We start from the raw sequence: 20,522 nt of genomic DNA on the forward strand, positions 1-20,522 counted from the left end.
CTGTGGCATTTCAAATACATCACGCGTTTGACGACGAACGCCATAAACCCCTTTCAGCCTAGTTCAAAGGAACCTCATGTCATCAAATCCCATCCCTAAGCACATAGTATTCTGAGTTGCCACAGATGAAAATTTTAACAGGAAATTGTTTTATCTTTCTGCTGTCCAGATATTACTAATATTTACAAAAAAAGTCATAACTCATGCATCGTATATTTCCCCTCTCCTTATAGAAATGCTGGGGGGGAAAGACCTTCACGCCTGCACCGGAGTGATCTTAGCGAACGCCTTCAAGTCCCTGCTGCTCCAGCCCACGCTGAGCGTGAACTCGCCGGCGGGGACGAGCCACTCCTGAGACACGACGTCCCAGTAGCTGAGGTCGCGACGCATCAGAGGGAAGCCGACGTTCTTGGTCTCGCCGACGGCGAGGGGCACCTTCTCGAAGCCACGGAGCTGCTTGGGAGGAGTGCCGGCAGGGGTGGTGTCGGCGGGGAAGGTGACGTAGAGCTGGGGAACAGCGGCGCCCTCGACTTCGCCAGTGTTGGTGACGGAGGCGGTGGCGTTGAAGATGGTGTCCCAGAGGGCAGGGTTGCCACCGGGCTCGATGGGGCGCTGCTCGGGGGCGCTAGTGATGTTGTCCTCGACGGGGCTGACCTCAAAATTTGTAAGCTCGAAGGTGGTATAGCTGAGACCGAAGCCGAACTCGTAGCGGACGGACATGTTTCGGGCGTCAAAGTAACGGTAGTCGATCTCGAGCTTTTCATCGAACCAGCTCTGCCAGTCGTAAGAGCCGGTGGTGTTGATAGCAGTGGTGGGAGGGGCGTTGTAGTCACTGCCATTCAGGGCGATGGTGTAGGGAAGTCTGGCGGAAGGGTTAACATCGCCGTACAAGACGTCGACGAGGGAGTTGCCGGACTCCTGCCCGGGGTAGTGCGCGGCAAGGATGGCTGTGACGTTAGGGTGATCAGCCCAGGGGAGGGTGTTGATGCCGGAGGAGTGGGTGACGACGATTGTGTTGTTGCAGTTCTTTGCAACGTTCTCAACGACGTCATTGCCGTTCCAGTCGACATCGAGGTGCTGGCGGTCGGCAGCCTCCTCGGCCCAGGTCTTTAGAAAAACGAGGCAGACCTCGGGAAGCTTGGGGACCCAGAGACTGGTGATGTTGGCTGTTGCGATATGGGTGTTGTTAAGCCATTGCTGGACGAGGGCACCATCCTTGGCGGCACGGGTCTTGATAGCCTCGAGCGGGGTGACGAGGTAGGTGAGACGACCGGTACCGGAACCACCACCGGCGGCGAGGGTGCCGTACTCGAAGTTGTTCTGGTTAAGGAGGCCCTGGGTGTCCTCGCTGGCATCGTTGCCAAAGACAGCAATGGACTTGGGCGCCTTGAGAGGGAGGGCCTTGTTCTCATTCTTGAGCAGGATGGTGGCGGCGGCGCCGTGCTTGCGGATCAGTTCGCCGTGGTCGCCGCGGACGTCACGGCTGCGCTCGCCAGTGAGGTTGTATTCGTGGGTCCACGTGGACTTGGGGGAGAAGGTGTTGAGGTCGGCGGTCGAGGGGTCGATGGTGGGGAAGTCCTTGTCCTGGCCGAGCCAGTAGTAGGGGGTCATGATGCGGACGATCATGTCATCGACGCGGCTGACATCGAGGGTGCCGTTGTTGACGGCAATGGTGACATTGCCACCGAAGAAAGAGCCGCTTGCCCAGTTCGTTCCGTACATTCCAAGACCACCTGTGAACATGTTAGTGGTTCCCTTTTCAGAAATGAACGCGTTTTTGGTGTTTCTTACCAGGCATGTCCATGTCAAGACCCGCCTCAATGGCAGCAACACCAGTGTGCGTACTATTCGACATATTAGTATCATTCGGTTCATCATAGTATGACATTGCAGGTTAGGAAACTCACGCTCCCCAGTCAGACATGACGTAGCCATTAAACCCGAGCTCAGTCTTCAACAGGCCGTTGAGAGACTTGGAGTTTTGGCAGCCGTACGAGCCGTTGATGCGCTGATACGAGCACATGAAAGAGGCGGCACGTGCCTTGACGGCATTAGCAAAGGGCCACATGTATAGTTCATGGATTGTGCGATCGTCGACGTTGGAAGAGAGAGCCTGTTCGACAATGTCGGTGGTGGTGCCGTTGGGGTCGAAAGTTGGGTTGCGCATCGTCTCCTGCTCGTTCAGGATCCAGTGCTTAGCGGTGGCCTGGACTCCGGCATCCTGATGGCCAGTGATGGTCTCGTACATGGCAACACCGGTCAGGTACGGGTCCGGAGAGAAACCTTCCCAGTTGCGTCCAGAGTAAGCGCTTCTTCCAAGGGGACCAGCAACAGGGCTGTTTGACGGTTAGTGACACTCGAAGCTAGAGAACAGAACATGTAGGATTGTAAAACCGACCTCAGAGCAATGTGGGCTCCCTTGGCCCGGAACTCTTTGCCCATGGCGAGGCCTCTCTCGTACATAATGTCCTTGTCCCAGGTGGAGGCAGCAGACACACCCGCGGAGAAGACGCTAGCATAGTCGGCCACACGAATGGAGAGAGGGCCGTCTTGGAGGCAGAGACCTTGGAAACCGAGGCGAGGAACGGAGATGATATTTCCAACGCAAGGGCCGGGCTTGCCAGTGACCATGTCGGCCTTCTCCTCTATCGTCAACTGGGCGACGAAAGCCCGAGCCTTGGCCAGGGCATCCTCCCAACCGTTGCCCGTGGTGTTCGCTTCGTTAAGGGTCAGCTCAGTTCCTCGTTCAATCTCGGTTTCAAGGCACTCACGGGAAGGGTAGACGGCCGGGGAGTGGCCATAGGGTCCGAGGATGGTGGTGTTCAGCGGCTGGACATAGCTGAAGGCATCGCTGGCTCGTTCTCCAGCATCATACGCCTGAGCGATGACCGAAGGCGCCAACAGAAGGCCGGAAAAGAAGAGAGACAGGGCGGCGGACATTGTGATATCCTTTGAACTGAGGCCTCGTGCTTGTGCTGAGGCATCTGAGCTTTCGAGATCGGGCGTTACATGCTTACCTTTATATGTCAAATCCTCATCCACGGCACACCAGCATTAGTCCACCATATCCCCGTCTCCTACGGTCCGAGGAATCCGACTGACTCTCCATCAGCTCCGCGCGGGACCTTGCAAGTCCGAGCGACCTGAGCATGATCGCTCTTGAACTGGTTAGCCCGCATCGGCATCGTCATTCCTCGAAGTCGGCCCCACACCGTTGGATGCTCGAAAGACCTCACCAGGGCCAAGGCAGAGAGGCGGGCTATCCGGCATGGTTGTTAGCCGTAGATTCGCCGGTGCATAGTCAAGTCTTGACCAAGAATGCCGAGTCATTGGGGAGTTCCAGATTCACCGACAAGGTTGTATGGCTAGCTGCCTACCACACCTCCGTGTCTTTCCGATTTAGAACACGGTCGTGGTGAGGAGACTTGCACTGTAGTAGTCCAGGCTCAGTTGTTTGTGAAGGACGCAGTGTCGGTGGCCCTCGGTCGTCGTGTCGCATTATGCCCGCTTCTCGGGAGGGAAACAACGGCTGCAAACGAGTAATTTTACGTTTTGTGGAGGATGCGGATCGGGTGATGGCTGGGAACATGGAGACTCCATGCTTGTTCAAGCTTGTTCCGCGCGAACCCCCGTCCCAACTCGAGAAACTCAGTCAGCCTTCAAGCAAAGAGGTCCCATCGAGCTCCTGTCCCCATCCTGACCCCAGCTCCCCCGCTCCCCGCTGACAGAATGAGTGGGCTATGGATCAAGGCCATCGTGGAGGGCCGACATTACGCCGGCACTAGAGGCACCGGACAGGCAAGTTTTGATCTGAAATCACTTTGTCATGGCGGCTCGAGTATCTCTGTACGGGAACTTGTTCATGTCCCCTTTGATCGGGAGCCGACACCACGGAACCGGTCGTCATAAACCGGGGAGAAACATATGTCACCCCCGGCTCCCCCGCACGCCTAATCGGCCCTGTTCTTCGTCTGGGGACCCCCTGGAGGAGGTCCGGTGCTTATGCTCGAAAGAGAGCTTTTGGTGGAGAAGCTTCCATGAAGTGTCATTGAGAAGCCTGCCGCCGGTAAAGCCACGGCTGTTGGCACGAGTTCGTCGTCCAATTCGAGCGTAGGGTGGCTCTCAGCCAAGACCTTAAAAACCGCGCACGATGCCGTTGGAGCCCAACTCTGTCTAGCTGATTGCCAGTCCCCAGGACGCCGAGGTCTCGTGATAGGATTATACGTCATAATAATCCCACAGAATCCACCCCCGGGATGAATGCCGCATTTGGATTTCGATCCCAGCAGAATTGTGGAATCTCACCAACCGTGGGGAAGAAAACAACGAGCTTTGTGGAGTTGGCCCATGCAAGTATCCTAGAACCATAATCGTCAGCTATACCGCTGCGCCTGTTTGTAAGCGTTTGGTGACGCCTCCCCCACTTGCGCGGAAAATTTTCGCTTGTTTGTACGGTCAGGCAGTTTCCGAATCTCTATCTTTGTGTTGGTAGCAGTAAAAGCTATCCTTGGCGGTTCTTCAATATTGATCTCGTGATGGGATTGTGGATCGAACAATTCCATCGCGGTGGGTCGCAACGCAGCCTCGATGCACGAGCATCACGCACTTTGGTCCATTTTGTTGACGGCTTAGCCGGAACCGGGAACTGTACGGATATGCAACGTTTTTTCTGTTGTTTACAATGACCTCGGGCCGGTCCCTGGTCGAGTGAGCTCCTCTGAAAATCACATGTACACCAAAGATAACTCTAGACCGGGTGATTGATCGTGGCCTCTGCCGCTCCAAAGCCAACCCCGAACTATCCGTTCTCGAGTTCCGCCGCGTGGCTTCTCGACTGATAGCCATTTTTCTTCTATGCGCTTCCGTCTCTCATGCTTGCCGATATCGTTCGTTCTATTACGAGTTGGGGATTTCTTTCATCCCGCAGCTTGCTATATTCTGGCGTGGGTAACCTGGCCCAGGGCTTCCCCAAGGTCCGAATGACACATATTTAGACTATATTTGCGTTTACTAAATGAACTCAATGAAATATTTAATCACTAGTCCCATCGAAAAAGTCGTTCGTGACTATCCAAATACCTCTGGAGTGTTTGCAGGGCACAGCTCATGCACTAAACTTCTCTTTCCAGCTTACGTAGCCGTGGATTTATGCACCCATTTATTAAGCGGCTTTTCCCTGGGTATTTCTTAGCTTTAAGAGTATCTGTACGCTCATGTCTCAAGACAACAATTCAGTGGCGGGATATCGTTTCATTCTATACGTACCTTGCTGGCTAGCCCTACGAAGCTTTCTCATTATGTCATGCAGGTTCGCAAAACGCTCTACAACTCTAGCATAGCCATGCTGTACTCACTCTCTAGTTCCAAGGAGATCAATTAGATGGAACTACGTATGGAAGGTGTTAAACCCGGATAATGCTGGATTCGGACCTGAATGTGCAAGACATTGGTTATGAGTTGACCAGTTCGAAGACGGTCGTTGAGCAGCTGTGTAACAAAGCACAGTGATTGTACAAGAGCCTCACCCGATCGACGTCGATCACTGCATAAGGGTCTTTGAGTGGAGGATCCAATGCGAGACCTCCGTCATTCCAGATACTCCGTCACTAACACATGACACCCATGAACATTTGAGCCTCAGTGGGTCATTACAACGTGACCGACGTCATTTGGATACTGGAATGAGGAGAATCTGGGGTATTAGTCGCTATATACATAATTGGAGTGCTGGCATGCTTTACTCCGATCTGAAACCAGCATTCCCGATCCCCGTTCCCGCTCATAAGTGGCTCATAGAGAGTGAAACACATAAAAGGGGGGTTTTCTTATACATTCCACAGACCAATGCTATTGAGTAAAGATTGTGAAGTGACTAGAGGCATAGACAACAAGTCAGTGGCAGTAACTTTGCCGGGGTTTTCGGAATATGAAAAAGTCATGATGTGTAGGTGCTCAAGAAGCTCTTCGGGTGGCATGATGGTGAAACATAATCATATATAGATATGTAAAAACAGTTAAAACATGGGGATAGCTGCAATTCGAAGAAAGAAGGGCCATATAAAGTGCTGGACACAAGGGTGTACGTATGGCTGGTGGGAAGGTGTGTCACGTGACATCGAGTCGCGGCACCTTCGGTCCTATGCATCAATACCTATACTGTTTAAAGAAGTGGCAGACTCTTGGCAGTGATGAGGACGTTCAATTCCGGTGTTTTGAAGCCTTTCTTGAGAATTGGTTGTTAATATTGACGCTAAACTTCGAAGACCATTGTTCGTCCCATTGATTGCATCAGCTAGCTATCTTTGAATGAACTTTGCTAACAAAAGACTCCCAGCCATGCTGAGTCTTCACGCTATGACTGTAAGTTATTATAGACATTTACTGAAAAGCTTCTGTCAGGCCACACCTCCGGGAAACTGCTGTTTAGGTGGTGGAACTATCAGAGACTTTACAGGTGAAATCGAAGTCTTCAGGTGGTCTGGAGTTCCTTGTCGGCATTTTTCACCGCTCCTGACACCACTATCATTGTGAATAAAGACAATGAGCTGAATATCTCTATAGTCAGTCGATTGCAGGGTGATAGTTCCAGCGTTGTTGCGGCTTTGGTCGTGGATGATATGCTCAGTAGTCTGCGAGCCAGAAGCGTAGTCACAGGGGAATTATTGCAACAACATGACCGGTGCGCCACAGATATAGGTTGCGTTTGCCCTCGTTCACGGAAGACTAGAACACGATCGGAATGGCAATGCGCAGGTTGCATAGATGCTCTTCTTGATCTGTTCAGCGCTCCATGATCCCAAGGAGGAAGCCGTTCCGGAACGAAAATTGACATGGTCAATGTTGGAATCTTCTAGAAATTCCGCCACGACAGCTAGAAGCTTGTCACAGCTCTCGTAAAGCAAGTTCTGGTGACAGTCAAACATCAGAATGATGTTATGCCGCGATGCCTTCGCCAGCATCGCATGTAGGTTAAGAAGGGGATTATTAACACTAGAGGTAATAATATGTATATAGAGGGTTCTTGTATAGAGGAGAGCAAAGTGTGCGTTTAGTAATATAGTAATTACAGAAACACAGGGCATAACGTATAAACATGTTAGGTAGTTTAGGAAAGTACTAAAGAAGAGGATAATAACTAGTTTCAATTAAAGTTGTACAATATAGCTTCCTAGACTTTGAGAAATAGAAAATAGGAAGAAAAAGTGTCTAGCTTGCTATGTTGTCCGACTTGCTATGCATACACGTTAGTTACAAGAGGGGGCTAATCTATTAGTTAATTCCGACTCTCCTCAAAATCAAACATCAGCTTTCGAAATGGCTTTGGTTCTTGCAGCTTTGTGGTAAGTTTATGTACGAAATACAAATATCGGTCTGGTTTTTGACCAGTTCTACGTTCAGGGCATGGAGTTTATGCTACAAAGCCGTTATATCTTATAACTCCAAAAAGTACAAACCCGTACCTTTGCCCGAGAAGTCTAGCTACAGCTAGCAAGACGTGAGCATCACCGAGTCGACCTTCACCGAGTGCTTGCGTCTCTGGCTTGGGCCTAATGCGCGGGAGATCGTCATCGTGACTGTGAAGCGGAACAGAGACCGCGTCGAGCGGCTGGTTGAGCCTCTCAAGGAAAATGCCGACAGGGTTGTCATCCTCTGCGCGCCACTGGCCAACAAACGCATTCAGTTGGTGGTGGGCGTCAAGGCTGCTAGAGGCAGCATTCTCGCCCTTGTGGACGACGACGTTTACTGGCGGGCCGAAGGTGTTCTCCCCTACCTCTTAGCTCCGTTCGGGGATACCAAGGTCGGCACGGTTGCCGGCATACAAAGGTCCGCTCACACAAGCCAGCCAGCTAATACCTATCCCTAACGAAACGATAAATTGACTGAGATTCCAGTGCCGAAGTCCCGCCCGAGCGTCAGAGCTCTAGAGTTATCACGGCCTGGGAAGCCACTTCGACGTTTGACCTGTGCCAGTGGAAGGCTTCCCGAGAGGTGCTTTTCGCAGCAGACGGAGGCTGCTGGTGTTTGTCGGCACGAACGTTGCTCATACGTGCCAGCATTCTACAGGACCCGTCCTTCATTAAAGCCCACACGCAAGAGGTCATCGGCCGTAGGATGGTGAATACTGCTGACGACGTCGTCCTAACCGGGTGGGTATTTGATCGCGGATGGAAAGTGTCCATCCAGAATGTGCTCGAAGCCGAGATCACCACCAACATCACGCATGATCACAGGTTCGCCTGGCAAATTCTTCGCTGGGACAGAGGGAACTTTCGCACCTTTCTGGGGTACATCTCCGTGTATCCTGGATTCCGAAAACTGATGCAGTAAGTTGTACTTCATTCCAGGCATGAACGGGCGAGCTCCGGCGCTGGATCATTGGTGCTCGCAGGCTAACGTAACACCGCTAGGAGACATCTATACACCACGTTCGAAATGATTGAGCGGCTCGCTCGACCCATTTGGGCCTTGGCATACGCTGGGGTTTGGCTACAGACTCTTCGCGCAGCACCTTGGATCGCGTAAGTCCATCTACTGTCCTGCACTGTATCATCACACTTGGTCTGATGGATATGCTACAACAGGTATGCTTTTATTCTCTAGATGGTGTGTAGATGGGGCGGATAGGTTTCAACGTACAGAGCATTCCTCAAAAAGTATCCATATTGCAGACGTCAGGTGTGGGCGTTCCTGCTCATGGATTTTCTTGGACCTATTGTGGACGTCTACGTCTACTTTACGATGAACAACGGTAGTAAGTTGACTAGGACAGCGGACACTTAAGAATTGAAGTGAAACAATGACGATGTCGTGGGAATAGGAGTTATGTTTCCAAATTTCAGTGACTAGCTTTTGAGCTGTTGCAGTGAACATCGAAGGATCTATTATATTCTTGCCACAAGTCTACAGAAATCAATGTCTGACTAATGTGAGAATTACGAAGATTTGAACGTAGGACTGATATTTCCTTGGGTTTCTGGTATTGAGCCTGGCGTATGTAGCGTAGATGATAGCTGGAGTAGTAGTTTAAATATCAGGGTGGTAGCTGTTCTGTCTTAAACTGCAATTTTGCTAATGAAACTAAACTACTTTTCCAAAACCTCCTCGGCTGAGGCTGCAGTAGCTGAACTCTTGGTGTTGGGTATCTGTTGCTACTCCATGGCCCAGCTTACAACCCAAGCAAGGGCCGGGGTAGCAAGGGTAACCCAAAAGACGTTCTTTAAAGCAGAGTTGAAGGCTTCGACGACGGCGTCTAGCAGCTCTGGGGGGACGATCTTCCTGAACTCCCCAGCACCCGCTGCCACCACTGCCGCGCCATCGATCCCCTCGACCCGACCGAGCAGCCGCAGCAAGGCGTCCGTGAAGAGGTTCTGCCCGACGCTGGGGGCCAGGGCGCCCCCAAGCATCTGGAAGAACATGACGGTCACAAGGCCTGTTGGCACATCTACCTTGCTGAGAACGACTTGGACTGCGAGTATTGGCATCTGGCTACACATTCCGTAACCAAGCCTGGATATGATTTGGGACGCTATCTATTGCCTGCGTGAGCTTGTGGGGTGCATAAGCTGGTAAATGCCTCCTCTGATGGCTAGGACGGGGGCACTGATCCACATCAACGGCACGCAATGTCCAGACTTCGACGAAATCTAGCCTGCGCAGATTGTGCCAAGGCTATTAGACATGATGATAGGAAGCAGATAAACGCCTGAGTCTCTGGCACTGTTGTTCTTGACTGACTGAAAGTATATTGGCTAGTAGTACGAGTGCAGTACTATAGCTACCTGGACAAGCATTATGAAACTACATAATGCAGTAACAGTACGGCTTTGGAAAATGCAAAGAGGAACAGTAGCACTAGGAGAGTATTAGTAGATAAGTTAAATGTGACCTTAGAAGTGTGCATCCTTTAAAACTTATGTTTCTTTGCCTTAGGCTTGTAAGTACACAAAGGAGACAAAAAGCAGCCTAAATCTTATTAGGCACCTGAATACCCTTAGGTAAGACTAGGAGTAGATAATTCTACCCCACTGCAGAGCTAAGTTTAAGCACAATGTTGTGCTAAGCAGTAAAATAGCGCCTGGGATGTTAAGCTGGCGTATCTTGTCTGTCTATAGCAGTCTGCCCTTTACGGTAGGCAGAGGCTTCCTTAAGGAGAACTAAATCAGAGTTAGACTAACAGCTCTGAAGGCTAGGGCTTGTTAGATATGCTATTATGATTAGGAAGATGATAGATTGTAGGCAAGACACTTACAGAGATTAAGCTAGAAGATGAATCACTAAGTAAGCGTCTTGTTGTCAGTTATAGAACTGCCTACAAGTAGGCCTATGGCTGATCCGGTGCTGTACAGGCCTAGAATGACTAGCGATAGTTTTGCCTGCTTCTTTAATGGGACACAGTATAACAGGATTATAGTAGTCCTGCTTACCAACCCGGCAGCGCCTATGCTAGTAACAGCTCTTCTAATGATAAGAGCCATTAAGTTAGGTGCAACGGCAGAGACAACAGAGCCAACTTCAAAGACAAAGAGCAATATACAACAAACCTATTTAATATTATAAAAAGCATAAAGATAGCCGCAGGTAGGCAATAGTGCCATTTACGCAATCAAGTAAGAGGAGCCATACTAACTGATGTCGTTGAGGCTCTGAAAGTCGCTAGTGATCTGGGGTATCGCGGTCGCTTATTACAGATATTATGTTAATGCATTGGTCATTTACTGAGGTCAAAGGAGACAGTTTATAAACCTAAGATGGTATTATCGAGTGCTAGCACAAAACAAATGGCCATGAAGGCGAAAGTCAGAGACGCAAGGGCCCATCCTTGCATGTACGCAGTCGGTTGCTGCTCTTCGCTCCGTTCTCCTCCATTCTGCCGGTTTTCAATATCGTCTGCAGTCGCTCCGAGGGGCGGCGAAGGCTCTGCAGCATTGCTCGTCATGCTTATCGATACGGATGCTACAGGAAACTCGATCGAGGGTCGACACCTACAGAGATGACTGACGGTTTTGGTAACAGATCCCAAAGTCCGGTATATCTTACGATAGGGGTAGAAATTTCCCTAAACAATGGTCAAAGATTTGTGGTGGCTGCCCAAGGGCTGGCTGGGTAGTGCGATATATAATTAGCCAACAATAGTTTGCTATCACATCAAACTCAGCCAGTAGCTCAACAATGCCTCGATGTCCCTGAAATTTAACCATTTTGTGGTATCTAGAAGATATAAGCCAAAACGAAGTTCTATGATGTACACTGCGAAGAATGGTTGGTTGCACTTCCAATGGAACCATAATGCTTGTAAGCATGTTGTTCTCGAGGGATACCAGTACTACTACTCTGTACTGGTACTACATTAATCGTTGTACCGGTATCCTTATGAGCCCATGCGGGGTAGAACCAATAAGAGTTTACGCCCCTTATGTTCTGACCAATAGATGCAACATTTTCCAGGGGAATAAGGGTTAGATGGGTCTGCCATTACTGGGCAGCTGGGTCATGTCACTTTTGAAGGATAATCCCTGCCTGACGAGCTACCGGGCTTCTTGCCGCTGGTGTTCCATGAAGTACTTGCCACTAGCTCGTCGTACATCCAGTTACGAAGTGTATGGGTTCAAACCAGGGTGCTAATACGTAGGGCTTCAGGAGGAGTCTTACTGCCTACATCCCGAGGAGGTTATGGATTTGACGTTTGTGACCTAGGACAGGCCCCGCTCCTTGATCAACGGAGTTGATGAGTGTTGGCGCTAAGAGTACCTAGACGATCCATATCAGTAACTGGTCTTCCTAAGCTATTACTTGGCACAGCGAGACGCGCCAACTTGCATTTAGCCTAAGCTGCTATAGAAAGTGATAGGTACGAATACCTGAGGGATAAATGCACGTGCGACTGGAAATGATACAGTGTGGCCGGTCTACCGACATCCCGATCAGGCTATTCGTACTTCCTGCGCGGGGAGAAACACTTGGCCTTGAGGCTGACTGGCCCATCATGCTTCAGAGGTAAGGATCTGTTGGATCTGGGGTCTTTCTGCTCTATCGGTAGGAGGGTAAGGAATTGTGACCATTGATCGAGCCCTTCCTGCGGGTACCTTGGGGTAGGGATGTGATAGTGGCGGTGAAGAGGTTCCAGTCGAATGCTAGGCCGGGGCCGCTGCCGCTAGCTGCCGCTGGCACCCAGCTGCCCACAGGTATTGCAACACTATTAGAAACTTGTTGTTCTTTACTCTGTATTGTGGTCTGAACAGGCAGGTGTTTTGGTGACTAGAGCCTAGAATGAACTTATTCTAGTGCTCTACTAACTGGACCTACGCGTTGTCTACGTATTTCTACGCTTTAGCTTAGGCAACCTCACACGTAGAAATTAAAGCCGTTTTCCTATGACTTTTCCCACCCGATAAAGCACCGCGCGACATGTTATAAGGAGTTGATCAAGGCCATCCACGTCCGAGAGTGTCAAGTTTTACTTCGAGGTGGTACTTTCGAGATACGCCGGTAGTGTTCAAAATCGAGTCTGTGGTGAACACCACGAATCAAATTAGTTGTGGCCAGTGGACTGTAGTAAGTATAGCCTTCACTCACTCGATTGACTAAGTGTGTCCCAAACATGAAGTAGCTTTCCCTCAACTGGTGGACCCATACCAACATAGATGCTTCCCTCGGTCCTTTGGTGCGTTCTCCTGTAATCTCTATTCTACTACTTGGGGTTAAACTAGTGTGTGACCTATCTTAAATTATCTCTGCAGTAGCTTTAACACTAAAGCGCTTAAAAAGTCAATCCTTCCTACGTTCTCGAACTTAGCCAACATGAAATGAAGTTCTAGAACTATAAATGTCGGGCATTTCCTGACTCCATACCGGCATCGATCATCAAGACCTTACAGCCAGAAATGGCAAGGTTAGCACAGACCAGATCTTATGCCGGACCAGGATTGACAACAATATAGCCATAGTCGTTGGGAGTTTATGTGGTAGCATGTCTGACAACATGATGTTCATGACGGGATCGCTTTTCAGAAGATCTCCAAGAACTAGCATGGATTCGAGAGTCAGCAATACCGATTTCTTGGTATCCGATGCCGCGCTGGCTTATGCAGGGGAGTCTGAGTTAGCTACGACAACAAAAAGGGCGGTACCGAGTGAAAAGGCGCATACTTGGTGCCTGGAGCACTATGTGCTTCCAAGAAAAGAGTGATAAATGCCTGTATAGATCTATCAGAGTCTCAAATTATAGAGCCTGGGTTGCAAATGACGAATGTGAATATAACCATAAAATCAAAACCTTCAACGACGCCGAGACCACGAACCGACTGAGGGGATATAAAGACTGGGGAAGGCAGATGTTAGCTTAGCAGGGGTCAAATACAACCCAACTCCCCAGCCCGGTTCCTAGATGTCGAACGATTGAAGTGTTCGAGTCTCAGGAGGCATCTTATCTGAAGAAATGGAGTCCTGAGGGCTGTCGTTACATGACGACGACTTTGTACCTTATAGCCTTGCCGGTTACTCTTGATAAAAAGGCACTCAACTTAGGCATCCGCGATTATGACATGACCATGTGGCTAGTCGTGCATATACCCCGCACTCCGTACTCGGTTGCTAAAGCTGGTTTTCTACTCGCCGTACCGGGCGCGGAAATGTTCAAAAATGGGGCAACAACGATTGCTCAGTCCTGTCGAGGCTGGTTACCGCTCTTACACGTGTACGTCCACCCCAAAAGACCAGGGCTCATGGAAGGGATTTGCACAACAGGCACTGCAACTTCGAAAAGACGTTATAAGATTCTTTTCGCATTGCACGATGCATCATCTGCCGATCCTCTTAGCAGTGGCCGGACGCGCGCCATAGTATAGTTGCCATCCTGCACTATTAAAATGTCCAAGGGAGTGAGTAGAGAACGGAAAACTCGGCGGAGTCGATGCCGAGGCTATCGGAGTGATTAAGCACAGAACCTACCCGGGGGTGTTAGTCAGCCTTCGTCAAAGCTAAACACCCCCTCCTCACGGAGGGGGCGAAAAAAGGGGGGTTGCAGTGAGAAAAGGGGGGTTGCACCCACATCACAAATACCCTCACTTTTACGTACATTATATAGTATAGTCAACTTTTTATTTCTTAAAGCAACAACCACCACAACGTCATATAATAACAAAAGTAGTACTAATTAATAGCCCTAATTAAGGGCTTTACAGTAGTACCTTTTTTTCCCTTTTCTTATAATAACTATAAATTTATATTACCACTATAATATAGGTATTACTCTTATTATTATCCACTATATATTACTACTCCTTTTTTTATATTAATAAGGGCATATATAGGATATTTTATAGTATAACCCCTGTTGCCCTCTAACTATCTATCTTATCCTTTAGAGTATAATATTATAACTTATATTATAAAGGACCTTATAATATTAAAAGGCTAACTGTTAGTATTATTAGTAGTAATAGTAATAATATATAACTATTATTATTATTATTACTCCTAGGTATACTAACTAATTCTTTACTTAATATAACTAAATTAATGTCCTTATTAACAGGGTCATTAATGTCTACAAAGATCTCAGGGTCAAAGTATAGCCCTGCTGCCTCTACAGCTATATTAGCTAATACTTAGTTAATATTACCTTAACTAAGAGGTCTTACTATATACTTAAAGTAGTTAAGTATATACTATAGTAGAGAGGTTAGATTAAGATTTATTATAAATTTTTCCTTATGTATAGTATTATTTAAGTTATACTACTATAGATCTAAAGGGTTAAATAAGATATATAGTTAATCTTTTCTAGTATAAATAAGCTACTATTTAAAGGTTAATTACTTTATCTATTTATCTACCTATTAATACTTTAAAGCACTATATTACTACTAGACCTCTTTTTCTTGCTTATAGGCTATCCTTTTTACTACTACCTATTAGTACTATATATTTACTTATATAGCCTCTATAACTTACTTATTATATACCTCCTTTATATCTATAATAGTAACACTAGTTATAAAGGAGTATTATAGTTTAATAGCTTACTAGCACTAGCTCTTCTGTTATTATATTACTAGTCTAGTATTTTAGTCCTTAATATATTACTACTAGTACTTATAGGTAAAAGATCCTTTATAAATTACTTACTTTACTACTTTAAATCTCCTCCTTAAAGAACTACTTTATATACTACTATATTTCTCCTCTATATAGTTAACAGTAAGAATAGCCTTATTAAAGTAGTTATTATATAGTAAAAAATATATAAGGTGTAATAGTATATCCTTATTACTCTATTATATCCTCTTTACTAGCTAGGCTAGTATAATATTATTATATATAGGCTATATACCTGCCTTCTTAAAGCCCTTTATAATATAAGCAGCTATAAAGGCTTCTTTAACTATAGTATTTAAGGTAATAATAAAGTTACCCCTTATAAATATAAGGTTACCTTCTTATATATAGTTATAGAGCACCTATTAATAGGCCTTCTTAAAGTGTTAAAAGACTTTTATATCTATTAGCTAAAGGAAGTATATTATATAAAGTAAAAAAAAGGCAATAATAATATTAAAGTTAATATAATATTCTATAAGCTCTAAACTTATATAGCCTATAAATCTATTAAGGAGGAGAAGGTAATATAGCTACTTTAACTTTTTTATAGTATCTTAATAGTTATAATACTTTACCCTTTATTTACTTAGTTAACTATTAGGTAGATATAAATTATAAGTATTATAACTATATACGTTAACACTAAAATAGTCCTTAAAGGAGTAGCCTATTTAGTAATACTTTACTAACCTTATATATAACTCTATATTAAAGTACTATATATAATCTATTATAACCTCTTAGTTAAAGAAGCTAGTTAGTAAATATATAAAGTAGACACCTTCTTAGACCTAATAATCTACCTAAGCAGTAATTAGCTATATTTTAAAGATTATATATACTAGGATAATATTATTAGTTATATTACTACACCTAACTAACGTATATAACTCTTAATTAGCTAGATCTATAACTTTAGGTAGGTAGTTATATTTTAGTAGCTACTTAAGGATAATTATATAAAGCTAGCTGCTAAGGCAACTAATCTAGTAGCTAGATTTATTAGCGTTCTATATCTTAGATAGGCTAATATTATAGTCGCAAAGGGTAGCCTAGTACTAGGCAAAAAAGTCCTCTACTAGAGCTAGGTCTAACTTAGCCTTCTTTTAGTATAACTTAACTAGCTTAATAGCGCCTTTCTTCTAGAGCTCTAGATAGTTAGTAAGCTAGCTCTAAACAAAGTGCTTAGAGATAGGCAGCTAGCCCTAGATACTGCAGAGGTAGTTAGCTATTTCTTTAACCTATAACAGTAGGGCTAAAAAGCTAGACTTATAAAGCTATATAATAAATACGCTAAGAGCTACATCTTTAGCCTCTGTAAGTAACTAGGGCTAGCTGCCCTTATCTAGGCTAGCGCAAAGGTTACAGCTAGCCTAAAGAGCCTAGAGATACTAGTAAATAGAAGTATTAGATATATTATACTACTAGGCAAGTTAGTAGATAAAAGGTATAGTAGACAGCTCTTTACTAGGCTAGTTAAATTAGCTAGCCTATTACTAGGCAGTAAATATTACTTTAGTAGCCTTTTTAGTAGTAGTTATATTCTTATTATATTAGTAAGGTATATTAAAAGGTTAAAGTAGGGTAAGTAGTTTAGTTACTATTAATATCTGTTAATAATGTGTCTAAATAATTACTTGTTTTTAGTGAGAATATAATAAAAAGTAGGACAGGGCGGGGACTAGGTGTAACCCCCCTTTTCTTACTGCAACCCCCCTTTTTTTGCCCCCTCCGTGAGGAGGGGGTATTTAGCTCACAGCGCTGACTAAGTTGCCCCCGGGTAAATGCCAAATGCACTTTAAGTTGTTGCCTCTTTTCACCTGGTGGCTGATGAGCACTTGGCCGTGCATGGAGGTTGACTCACACTTAGTACCAAGGCGGAACGCTTCCTAGTCCCCCGGCTGGACTAATGCTGCAAGGAGGACGATCACAATGACAGTGATAATACCATAATATAGGGGGCCAACCTCACACATGGGTATTATTACCAGAAGGACGGTGAGGCCCCACTCGGTGCCACTGACACTTCCATGAAAGGTTAGAGCCCGGGAACGAGAATGAAAATTGCACCCTAAGAGGATCGACGGAGATATCTGAGTAGAGTTGAATGAAGAGGCGTGTCGTGCTTGACAAGACCTACAAAAACTAGTCAACGGTCTTACTGTCTCCACAGCTCGTGCTCAGGACTTCAACCCAAGGCGGCCAACGCCAACCACCCCCCGTCTTTTGCATCTTTGGAGATGCTCATATTCTATCGGTTAGTATCAGATTCCATTGACTAGTGTGAGATTCCACTGGTTAGTGTCAGATTCTACCCGAATAGAATTCTGTAGAGGAGACATGTGATTGGGTTGACAGAGTGCTGTTTCAGTGAATTGATGATGTGCAGGTTTATCAGCAAAAAGACAAGAACATTTCACGTAGTTCAATCGTGCTTCGATAATCGCGAGATGTAGTATACGGTGTAGGGTAGGCTGATGATTTCTCAGGGTCTGTTTGCGCAGGCTGATACTATGTACAAGAGGGAATGACGGGGGTCAACCCTTTTTATTTAAAATGTCAGCAAAAGAGAATAACTAGAATGCCAATAAGCCCAAAACACTGATATTCAGACAGACTCGAGGGGGGTTGCTAGCTTCTTTTGTGACGAGCATGAATTTGGATCGCGGAAAGGTGTTTGGTCCAGTTCGTGGTCCGTATAGGAAACATCGCCTCGACGCCCTGACTTAAGGAAAAACTCTTTCTGAACTCGAATGGCTGGTAGTTTCGAAGTGCTTGAGGTCGGATTTGCCGGTTCTGAAAGGTTAGCGTAGTTGGATAGGCCGCCCCTCTGCGTACTGCCGAACACCTTGGGGAACACGACGCTGAGCAGGGAGTAGATGGCAGGCATGCTAGCGCAAATGATACCGACCGGCACTTCGATTGTGCTCCAGTATCCGACTTCAACGTAATCCTCTATGGTTTGTTAATGCCGGTTTCTACTCGAACGAAAAGGACTACTTACGAGTCACATTCTCGGTTGTGGCATAAGTCGCCAAAGAGTTCAGCCGGACAATGCTGATGATGGTTACGCTATAAACAATGTCAGCCGCCACGTACATCATCTTCAGAGCCGTGGGGGAACGTACAAGAATCCCACGCAGAACATCATCATGACCATGAGTTTCTTCTTTAGGGATAGAGAAAGGCTGTAAAGCTCTCTGAGGGGAAGAAGCAGGGTCGCCAAATCCAACGCAATGTTGACAACGGCGGCTGCCCAGCCCTGGATGTTGATGTTGTTGCACTTTGCCGGAAACTCCTTGTCCCATCCTTTCCAAGCACCCTCGACGGGGCTGCACTGAAATATGCAGGTGAGCTCGAAGACGATAAGATATGCTATGTTGAGGCCGATAAGAACCCAGCAGCCGAGTCTTATCTCCTTCTTGGAGAAGATCTTGAGATAAAAGAGAAGAATAGAAATCTTGGTTACAGCCAAAGCACCCAAGTAGAGAATCTCATCCCAAAAGAAAATCTATAACCGCGATCAGTTTTCGGTCATTATAAAAGTACCGGGATCAAAACGCACGTATAAGAATTGCGTAATGTCGTTAGGCTGAACGTTCCAAATATCTTTACCCAAGGCAACTCGTGAAACTTTGTATCAACCAGTAAGTGCTAAGCTCGAGCAAGGATTTGTTACATAGAAAGACCCACTATGATATGAAAGACCATTAAGAGGTATCATGGTGGTCTGGCAGATATGTTTAGTATTCTCTTCCACAAAGCGAGAGGGGCTGTAGTTGACGTACCACAGCTAATAGCATCACCCAATCTTCGAGACCCCAAGTCTGGCCACCCAGGAAAACCTTGGAGACTACTCTCAGAACGAACGCAAGAAGCCCGAGAGCCAAAAACACAATGCCAACGACCCATACCAAAGTGGTTCGGTCCCGGGATGGCATGTCACACTCGTGCTTGACGTAACGCTGGATCTCTTCAAGAAACTGTCAGTACGTAGTACACCAAAGAAGCGGAACGAATCCGAGAGACTTTAACATACGCAATAGCTCTCGAACGGTGCAGTTGGAACGCACGCAAAGCGAGATTTGCTCGTATAGTCGAACATTGGTGCAGAGGCAAGTCGTGTTGGTAAGTGGGCACAGGCCTGTCGCCAGCGCCACCTGTTGGATGCATTTCAACTAGACACTGCCAGTTAGAGATCTTTCGATGACTGTTGATAATGCAACACTTACGCCGCACAATGGAGGAGTGTCTAACGGCGCCGGGGTGTCGATGGTTTTGGTGAGACTCCACACGCCTTGACACCAGAGCAGTATGAGCAAGACAGCTGAAAAGTGCTTCATCTCGCACGACGGTACTCTAGAGGCAGCTCCTATTCTGTCGAAGACAGATTAGGCCCTAAGAGCTTGGCTGGAAATACGGCTCGTCCAATTTGCGGGCGCTCATCGACGAGGTGGCATAGACTAACTGCATCAGATAACTGCTAACGCCTGGCCTTTACTATATATTAAGTTTGTGCTTCTTGAAAACCTTTCAATTCGTTCTCGACTCGGACAATTAACATGCATCCGTTTTTGGAGTGCATGCCGCCTCGAACGCCCGTAGAAATACGATGGCCTTGCATGCCATCTTCTCCCGAAGAATACACCTCCTAAAGCGACTAGAGATGGGGCGCAGAGCCCTGGGGGTCCCATGGTCGGTAGAGGGGCATCGTGGATTTCGACAGACAGGGTTGCGTTTCAAACCCTGCCACTGCGACTCGTGCTAGCCTTAGTAGAACAATTCCGACTTCGAGCCCACAGAAGCTTTCATGAACAGTGGGTTAAGTTGATGGAAACGTTCAATAATGCCCAGTGTAGTGGGTGCTTTCATTAAAATTGTCTCCCATCATCTTGATACGGGATTGTTAATGATCCGCGTTATCCATACTCTGCGCTGGATTAGGAATTCACATCATGGCAAGCAATGTCCTAGTTGCATCAGACACTGCCTTGGGTTCCCCAATACCATTCATTGTGCCATAATACGCCGAACATCTCATCGCTTGATCCACGGTGTCGGGATTGTTGCGCCGCTCAGGGGCTGTAGCGGCGTCTCTATCGTCCAGACTCTGAGCGCACGCCACGGCCGTACGATAGGCGTCTCGGTGCAACGGTGTCTAGCTGTCAGCAGAATACAGCTATTTGGCTGTATCACCAACAGTTTTCTCTCACTTTACCCAACCATCTCTCAAACCCCTAAACACGCCCCTTACTCCTAAATCTAACCCTAATCCCAATTTCTACCTTAACCTCTATCTCTCTCTATCTTTTTTTTTTTTTTGCTTCTACATCTAAATCGCTTTTTTATTTCTAGGCCATGCTAGTCTGCAGAGGTATCTAGATAGTGTACTTGACGGTTTGATAGGGGAGCTGTTAGTGCAC

The 20,522-nt window shown here is 46.7% G+C and overlaps 3 protein-coding genes across 3 annotated transcripts; 1 reads left to right on the forward strand and 2 right to left on the reverse strand.

The window, feature by feature from the left end:
- Positions 1-255: 255 nt before the first annotated feature.
- LY79DRAFT_671307 (glycosyl hydrolase family 3 N terminal domain-containing protein) lies at positions 256-2,940 on the reverse strand (the record flags this gene model as incomplete). The annotated part of the gene is made up of 5 exons (XM_060563897.1): positions 256-1,733; positions 1,792-1,844; positions 1,908-2,336; positions 2,399-2,717; positions 2,772-2,940. The coding sequence occupies 5 exons, from the start codon at positions 2,938-2,940 to the stop codon at positions 256-258; spliced, it is 2,448 nt and encodes an 815-aa protein (XP_060412089.1).
- A 4,374-nt stretch (positions 2,941-7,314) lies between these two features.
- LY79DRAFT_591735 (polysaccharide synthase) lies at positions 7,315-8,781 on the forward strand (the record flags this gene model as incomplete). Its single annotated transcript, XM_060561318.1, has 6 exons — positions 7,315-7,340; positions 7,399-7,456; positions 7,490-7,824; positions 7,893-8,324; positions 8,409-8,519; positions 8,640-8,781. 6 exons carry the CDS (start codon positions 7,315-7,317, stop codon positions 8,779-8,781), a joined length of 1,104 nt encoding a protein of 367 aa, XP_060412090.1.
- Positions 8,782-17,707: 8,926 nt separating this feature from the next.
- Positions 17,708-19,442, reverse strand: LY79DRAFT_519564 (CFEM domain-containing protein; the record flags this gene model as incomplete). Its single annotated transcript, XM_060555153.1, has 8 exons — positions 17,708-18,054; positions 18,104-18,171; positions 18,228-18,610; positions 18,665-18,732; positions 18,793-18,829; positions 18,888-19,072; positions 19,139-19,277; positions 19,332-19,442. 8 exons carry the CDS (start codon positions 19,440-19,442, stop codon positions 17,708-17,710), a joined length of 1,338 nt encoding a protein of 445 aa, XP_060412091.1.
- Between the last annotated feature and the right edge of the window lie 1,080 nt (positions 19,443-20,522).

Source organism: Colletotrichum navitas, assembly GCF_030913465.1.
Source record: "Colletotrichum navitas strain CBS 125086 chromosome Unknown LY79scaffold_48, whole genome shotgun sequence".
Taxonomy (NCBI): domain Eukaryota; kingdom Fungi; phylum Ascomycota; class Sordariomycetes; order Glomerellales; family Glomerellaceae; genus Colletotrichum; species Colletotrichum navitas.